The following is an 8,326-nucleotide window of genomic DNA, read 5'->3' as shown; positions in this document are numbered from 1 at the left end:
CCTATATCTTGTATATTCTCACTGATATATTGAATCAATCATTTAATATATCAAAAAAGACATTACAGATCATAGGCACCAGCCTACAAAGACACAAAAAAGCTGAAAACACCCCACCCAGATGCGAACATTAGTATTGCAAATGACACGGTAATGACGAAGATTTAAATAAAAACCTGCATGGTTGTAAATAAAAGACAGATGCGTATAATAATTTGTACGGTAATGAACCAGCTCTACACAAAACACAACATAATTAACTATTATTTCATAATACTCCAGGATTTTCACAGAATTTTCAGTGGAAGGTATGTGGCGCTGGTTAGATACCACTTTATAAAGTCATAATTAAAGAAACAGAAAATACTGTCTGGGTACATTTTTCATAATGTTTTTAAAAAAATTCAAAAACAAAGTTTTCTGTTATGGTTAGGGGTAGGAAATTTAATGACAGTTAAAACTTCCTTGCAATGATTGCCTCGTCCAAAGTTCCTGAAATGTTGATAGTAATAAAAGTAAATTAAACAATGAATAAGTTTAAATCTCATGTTTAATGAATTTATCAAATACTAAGTTAAAAGTCAAAAGAATAAGTGATTAAATCAAATATTTATGAAAATACACTAACAGGCTGGATAAACATAGGCCTACATCTCACAAACTCACATGACAAAACAAACTGCATTAAGTACAAAAACAAGATTTGCAAGATGAAATTATATTTTAAAGGTGAAAAAGGTCTAGTCTTTAAATAACAATAATGCCAATCTATACCCTGTGTAGTACATTTGATTTTAATGATTACATTTGAAAGATAGAAGTGTAAAAGTTTTATCTCAAATTTTTAAATCATAGGATGCTCAGAATAAAACTGTGATTCTGGTCAGAAACTTGTTACACAATGTGCAAAACAAACACCTCATCACGAGAAGCCTGTATTTGTTCATTTCTAACCTACTGGGTACATCCAACTTACTGTCACAGAAATATTTATTTTGCTGTTTATTATCCTCACTTTTGTTTACACTGCTTAGTCTTCAGCTCTGTGTTACCTGTCAAGTTAACATAACACTTATCATTGAAGAGAATATTATATATTTGCAAACACAACATTTTTATAGGAATATTGGTCTTCAGATGAAAAAGAATGTGTGGAAAGATGATAAAACTGAACGTTTTCCAGCACATCTCTTTTTTGCAATGTTGTATTGCACTTTTTGAGGTCTTAAAAAGAAGAGAGAGGAAAAAAGGCATTTTTAGTTTTTTTTTTTTTTTTTTTTTTTGGTGTCACAATGAAGCAGACAATCAATGACAGCCAATTAGAAAAAGTTATTAAAGGAATAGTTCATCCTAAAATAAAAAAAATCTGTCATCATTTACTCACTCTCAAGTTGTTCCAAACCTGTGTGAGATTCTCTCTTCTATTGAACACAAAATAAAATATTTTTAAGAATGGTTCCAACCTAACAATTGGTGGCAGCGTCTGACTGTTAAAAAAATAATAATAATTTTTTTTTACTTTTTTTATACAGGTTTAGGACAATGTGAGGGTGAGTAATTTATGAAAAACTTTCGTGAACTATCAATTTAACACTTAGCAATCAAATACTCAGTATATAGAGAGTTATGAGTGAATATGAAAATACACAATACCTCTTTTAAATCATTAAGCCATCCTTTAAATCGTTATGTTTTTCTCGTTTCTCTATTAAAATGAAAAGAAACACACATAGTCACAATCTTAATCGCGTAATAATAAAAAAAAATGTTATGCTTAATTTAATACGTTCTTTGTCATGTACATACTTTTTTCTTCTGTGTGATCCGGACCGTTCCTCTTTTCTTTGACGAAGTGACCATCGTGTTCATGGTAAATTGCAGAAATCTTTTCAAGCAGTTGGTTAACTTGAGTCTGATCATTGACATCCTTGTTATTCAGTGCATGAAATCTTTTGCCGTACAATTTTACAAGATGTTCAATCTCTGGATTCTCCTTAATATACTCTTCAATATCTTTGTTTTCTAGATAATCCTTTCCAGAGAACAGGATCATTGTTTGTTTTCTTGATTTGTGAAGACACGCATGTATGCGATCAATTATTTTGAGGTTTTCTGAGGTAACTTGTCCCGCTCTGATTACAATCATAATGACATGTGGCCCTGGAGCAGCATATGACAAAGACTGGGAGACTGAATCATTCACTTCTGTCTCTTCCTTAAAGCCAGGAGAATCAATCAACACTAAGTTAATCCCAGACCTTCTGGTTTTATTAACCCGCGATTGGCTTATTTCAGTTTTGTTATCCTTTCCTAAAATTGTGGTAATGGTTGAGGTCTTTCCTACCCCAGCCATTCCCAAGACAACAACTCTGACTTCTTCACTTGTCTTGTCCATTGGTTCTGTAGTGTCTTTCTTGTGCCTCTTCATATGTGCATCTGAATGTCCTATAGTTTCTTCAGATGTGACTTGATCTTGTTCTGGTTTTACGATAATTTTTTCATCTTGATTTTCACTCTGCGAACTCTCCTTAGAGTTTTCATTCATTCCCTGTGTTTCTTTTAGATCCTTTAACAACTTGTTTAAATTCTTCACAGATGAACGATCTTTGTTGTTCCAGGTGTACACTCGATTTCCACAGCACTGAATGATAATCTTCAGTGCTCCCTCTTCTTCTGTAATAAACTGATCAAAGGATTTTGACTCAAGGTTATCATGGAATGAAAACAGAATTGTAGTATGAGTAAAAAAATCTTCTCCTAGGATTTTACGTAACTGTGGAATCATTTGCATTTCTTTTGCTGTATAGGAACCAATGGGGATGACCATGAGAAAAGCATAATGCCCATTAAGTGATGCAGTGGCTGCCTTTATTTGTGATGCGACCTCATCCTCAGAGATTTTAGTACAGTGCCATCCAGGAGTGTCCACAACTGTGACTTCCATTCCATGAATTCTCGCTGTTTCAGTCTGGTTTGATACTGTGACTGACTGAGTAGATGCATAAGATTTAAAAAACCTTTTTACCAAGTATGGTGTTTCCTGAAGCACTTTTACCAGACCCCGTCGTGCCAAGCAGGATAACCTGCAATTTATCCTGGGCTTCCATTCTCAAGGTAGTGTGTCACACTGTCCAGCAAGCAGTATGCCCTAAAGAAAGAATAATACAGATTAATGTCACATTAATTTTGTGGAATAAAAAGTATTTACAACAACAATAACTTTCAACACCAGTGACTTCTAGGAAGTCTTCTGCTTCTTTCCCATGCTCCCCTGCAAATGTCTGTTCTGGGAGTAGGCCTATGTAGGCCTATGTTTGGGGAATACGAAATTCACGAAAAGGGCGATTTGGTTTATGAAGCAGACACTTCAGAATAACGTAATGCTCTGCAAACAAAAAAAAAAAAATAGAGAGTGCTTTGGTGATGACTAAGAAAATGGTTAAATACTACAATACACATTTCTCACTAGAAATTACATCAAGTTGTACAGCCTATGTTTATGACATTAAATTCCAGTCACTTAACTTTAGGGGGCTTCAGAGTCTCAAAAATGTAAACTAGCCAACATAGGTTGCTTTAAGTTCCCTGTCAAGGGAACTTCGAACTGCGTCCTCTGAGGGGACACTATGGGGAACACCTCGTGGTGACCTGTGTCTGAAGCATACTTTGAAAAATGCCAACGTGTTGGCCGGCGACAGCCTCTGACGTCATTACCAGCGCGACTATAAATACGTGCCCGTAGGACCAGTCACTTATCTTCTTCGTCTTCATTGACTGTTTTGTTTGAAGCGTGCATCTGAGAAACGACCAAAACGGTAAGAGCGATCTATTATTGTTATCATGGCAATCCACTAGCAAGGCATTTAAACAGTGTGTGCATCCATGTCAGCGTTATTTGACACCTGATGACACACACAGTCTTTGCGTCTCTTGTTTGGGAGAAGAGCATGCGCGCAATGTCCTTGAGGGGGCAATCTGCGTGCACTGCGAACGTTTTTCTGTGAAAAAGCCTGCTCTCGTTTGTCTCTCTTTTCGAGGAAAGAGGGGTGGCCATCTGGTTCCCGCGGCTCAGGTCCCGCCGTTGCCGAGGCATGGAGGAGAATGAGCTTGTGGGTATCACAGGTGGATCTCGCTGAGGAGTGTAGAGAGGGACTTTTCCTTTCACACTCTTCGGCGGCAAATGAGAATGAACTTCAGGAGGAAAATGTGTTGTCATTAACCCATTCTGATACTGAAGTTAGTGCTCTGCTGGGTTTTACCCAAAAAGAGCAGGAGATGTTACTGGAGAAGCTGAGGCTGAGCCTTCTCAATCCTCTTGCCCTGCGTATGGGGAGCTGTTAGAGGTTATGAATCACACCACAGCAAAATTAGACTTGCCATGGAAGCATGCCAGAAATGTGACGTCGCGAGGTCGCCTTGATGAGCGTTATTTGTCTGACCATAGCCCTCCAGCCCAGGTGAGCCTTCCATTCTTGCCTGACTTACATGCATAAGTCTAAAAAAAGGAATGGAAGAGGCCGTTTTCCTCTCGCATCCATTGGTTTCAGCATACGAGTTATGCTGATATCGATGGCATGCACGAAAGCGGCTATGAGAGGATGCCCCCTGTAGAAGAGATGCTGGCTAGCTATCTTTCTGTGGGGGAAACATCCTCCCTTAAATCTCCCTCTTTGAAATCTAAGCCACTCCAGGATAAACATCCCGCTTAAATGGTAAATCATCCCGCTTAAATGGTAAATCCGCCTCAGCCATGGGTAGGTCTGTGGCGGCCATGGTGGTAACGGAGAGACATCTGTGGGTGAAACTGGCAGACATCGGGAAGGAAGAAAGGGGGTTTTTCTCGATGCTCCGGTTTCGCCTTCTGAGCTTTTCGGTACCTCCGTCGAGATGGTGGTCGAAAAGTTCAGGGAGGCAAGGGCGCGCTCAGCTGCCTTTAAATCCTTCATCCCACGAAGGTCCAGGTCCGAGCCCGAACAACAAAAGGGTCCTGGCCCATCTCGATCTGAGGATCGAAGACGGGCGCAGAAGGCTAGTGTCGCGGCTCGCGCTCCTCCCCCGCCTAAGGGCAGGGGCAAGAGGAATCGCAGGTCACGAAGTGGTAAGCAGGGTCTGAGGGATGTGATTCAGACAAGGCAGCAATCTCGTCCGGATCGGAGTGATACCTAGGAGTTATTCACTTCCTTTGGATGTTTTTAACTTCTGTTTTTATTCTCCCCTGCCTAATTCCCCTGTAGCCACCAGCTCTCCGCCTGATCGAGGTTAGGTGGAAAGTTTCTCACATAACAGTGTCCTATTCTGGACCTGTGATGTTTTGGTTAGTCCTATTTTCTTAGTGATCACCTTACTGACGGTCCGGACAAAAAGGGGGCGCCCCGTAAGCGGGACTCCAGTACAGGAGAGTGGTGCTCAGTTCCGGCCTCGTGCTCTGGTATTAGGTGGCCACGATCACAGGCTTTCGGCAGGCGGCCGTGCCGCATGGGTTCGCAAACAAATATATGTGGAAAAATATGTGAGGATACATTTATGTGAAAACAGACAGTTGAAGATTATATTACTTCATGTAATCCAAATGTGGATATAACCTGTGCTTTAATGCAAAGCAGAAAAAAATAACAGAAAATAATTCATGATTGCAGATACAAAGTTAAAATGAAGTTGAAAATAAAGATAATCCAAGTGAATGGAGAACGAGCAACTGTTGTCCTGCGTCACTGATTTCTCTGTAATATTCATAGACAGTAAAAGAAATGGACACAGCGACCCCATTGGAACTCAATTGAGACAAGTGAAGCCCATTTTTAGCATTTTTTAGCACTTCCTTTTCTGACGCGCAGACTCAAAAGAAGCTTGACGAAGTCAGCAACCTGTCTGACAGATGTAAATCTTCTAGTAGCTGTGCGTGCAAACTGCCATCGTTAATCTTGCAGAGACGGCGAGCTTGAGCAGGGAGTTCTTTGGCGTGAGTCAGCAGGAGTAAGTATTCTGATTAATTATTTTGTATAGTATTTTAAAATGTAACGCCAGTACGCCATATTAAGTTAATTGCCTGCGAGCTTCTCCTCCTGTCTGTACGGTAATGCGACAGAGAGCCGAGTGGTTATGACGCAATCGTTAGCCTATTTTTTACAAAAACTGTTTATACGGGGCCATAATGTAACATATAAGGTAATGGAGCCCTTTATACATTGTTGTGTATCTTTAGAAGTAAATAATGGACAAACGGAGTCTTTAAACGCCTCAGATGTAAAGTTATTTGCTGTCAAAGTGACGCCAAAATGAATGGGAGTCAATGGGAATGCTAACGCAAGTGAAGTTCTGCTAAAAGATGGCAGCCCCCACCCGACTTCAACTTCCGGTCGAGTTCCTTGCCCCCTGGTAATATTTCTAATATTTCCAGAGCACTCCTATCAGAGGATTATCTATATATCTGCCAGTGGAGACCTAGCCGGGACCCGCTACACTTCAGACACGGGTCACGACGAGGTGTTCTCCATAGTGTCCCCTCAGAGGACGCAGTGTCTCGTTCCCTCTCAGGGAACCATGGTTACATTCGTAACCTGAGACGGTTTCTCTCATAAACGCTGATTCATTCAGAAACTAAGCAAGAGACTGACAGTTCTAGGGGTGCTCCGATCACGATCGGCCGATCGTTAATGCGCATCTCGTTAGTAAAGCCGGAGCATCTTCTCAGTTAACAACGGCTCTGTGTAGTAACAGCTGCTCTATGTGAAATCACGTACCTGATGGAATTAACTGCTGATTAGAGAACCGGCTTTACTAACGAGATGCGCATTAACGATCGGCCGATCGTGATCGGAGCACCCCTAGACAGTTCCATATATGATTTTACTCTTTAATAGCAAAAAAAAGTTAAAAGAATAGTGTATATAAATTAACAGTATTCATAAAAAGTAACGTACAGTAGGCTACCTGAGTGACCATTCTTCAGGTGAAAATCTGAAGTGCGAGCTTGTGAGATATAAACAAGATGAAATTCCTGAGAAATTATGTAAATTCTGAGAAATAAATTCAGAACTGCAAGATATAGGCTTACCTCAAAATCATGAGAAATATAGTTGCAATTGTGAGAAATAAAGTCAAAACTTTACAATTACTTTCTTTTACATTTTACTCAGTTGTGGAAACAGGCTTTGAAACACTTGGAAAATTAAAGTAAACTGGAAAGTTATTTTCAGAATATCTCTACACCTGCAGAGAAAAATCACCCAAACTCTTCTTTCTCTTGTCATTACTTTTTTATACTTGTGCAATATAACACAACATGGCAATTAAGTTTTTTTTTTATGTAATTGAATGGCATTGAAGTGATACAAATGACAACAAGTCTAGTGTAGGTTTGGATTATGACCTTTAATCATAAATCCAACCAGTTAACGAGGGTTAAGAACGAAATGTGTACATATCACAGTTTACCACGCTTATTCAGTGAGCCTGATACATTTCTGGCAAAAGGCCAAAACTGTTAAAGGTCACTCATCCAACATATATTTGGCTTACCGATACTCTTATCAACACCTGTTTGAGCCAGTCACCTGACATATAAATGTTGTGTAAATAAAAACTCTCTTTATCTTAACCCTTGATCTTCAGATTAGGAATGTGCGTACAGTTCCATACGTCAGTTAGGAACATTATACGAATATTAAGGAATTATGTTATAACAATGTTATCACTTAACATTTTTAGAATGTTTATAGAGAATGTTATACTATCTTTTGAGATAACATTCTGGGAACAAAAATAAAACTACCCGCTAAAAACGTTAAGAATGTTAGAAAATGATGTTCTAACAATGCTATCACTAAACATTTTAAGAATGTTTGAAGAGAATGTTATTTGATTTTATAGGTGAACGTTCTGGGGACAAAAATAAAACTACCCGCTAAAAACATTGCTTGAACAATTCATGGTAATGCAGAACATTTTAGAACAAACCATTTCTAGCTGGGACCAGCAACTATTTTAGCAGTAGTGCATGTACTGTAGAGCACTGAGAAATACATATTTTATTTCTACTAGACAGACAGACATAGATAGATAGACAGACAGACACTGTGCCTAATGTTATATTAGAAATAGTCTATGCAATGTCTAAAATCTTAGGGTTGATAAGTACTAAAATCCATTTTAGTCAACTAGCTGATTTCTTCTTTTAAATAGTGCCATAAGCTCTTACCTTCAGAGTACAGATCTCCAAATGAATCACTTCCTCTCATCTCCCTTCCTAAATAGTTCAAGTAAAAACCTATCTTATCTTAAAACGCGTGTGCAAAAGAGGTTGGGCTTAGAATATCCTTAAAAACAG

General features: G+C 38.9%; 1 protein-coding gene across 2 annotated transcripts; it reads right to left on the bottom strand.

The window, feature by feature from the left end:
- Nucleotides 1-535: 535 nt before the first annotated feature.
- LOC113088439 (GTPase IMAP family member 4-like) lies at nucleotides 536-8,283 on the bottom strand. 2 transcript variants are annotated; one of them, XM_026255765.1, is made up of 4 exons: nucleotides 8,198-8,283; nucleotides 1,807-3,148; nucleotides 1,654-1,705; nucleotides 536-1,224 (listed from the first exon to the last, which is right to left on the bottom strand). In XM_026255765.1, exons 2-3 carry the CDS (start codon nucleotides 2,942-2,944, stop codon nucleotides 1,659-1,661), a joined length of 1,185 nt encoding a protein of 394 aa, XP_026111550.1. In that variant the 5' UTR covers nucleotides 2,945-3,148; nucleotides 8,198-8,283; the 3' UTR covers nucleotides 536-1,224; nucleotides 1,654-1,658. The 2 variants fall into 2 exon arrangements, with proteins under 2 accessions (XP_026111550.1, XP_026111551.1); XM_026255766.1 differs by having other exon boundaries at nucleotides 536-1,052.
- Nucleotides 8,284-8,326: the final 43 nt, after the last annotated feature.

Source organism: Carassius auratus, unplaced genomic scaffold (genome assembly GCF_003368295.1).
Source record: "Carassius auratus strain Wakin unplaced genomic scaffold, ASM336829v1 scaf_tig00046369, whole genome shotgun sequence".
Classification (NCBI taxonomy): domain Eukaryota; kingdom Metazoa; phylum Chordata; class Actinopteri; order Cypriniformes; family Cyprinidae; genus Carassius; species Carassius auratus.
This window is presented reverse-complemented; position numbering and strand designations above follow the sequence as displayed.

Coding starts and splice junctions, on each gene's coding strand:
- LOC113088439 (XM_026255765.1), bottom strand. CDS start 2,944: ATGGAAGTCACAGTTGTGGACACTCCTGGATGGCACTGTACTAAAATC. Junction 1,706..1,806: donor GGATCACACAGAAGAAAAAA/GTATGTACATGA, acceptor TCATTTTAATAG/AGAAACGAGAAAAACATAAC.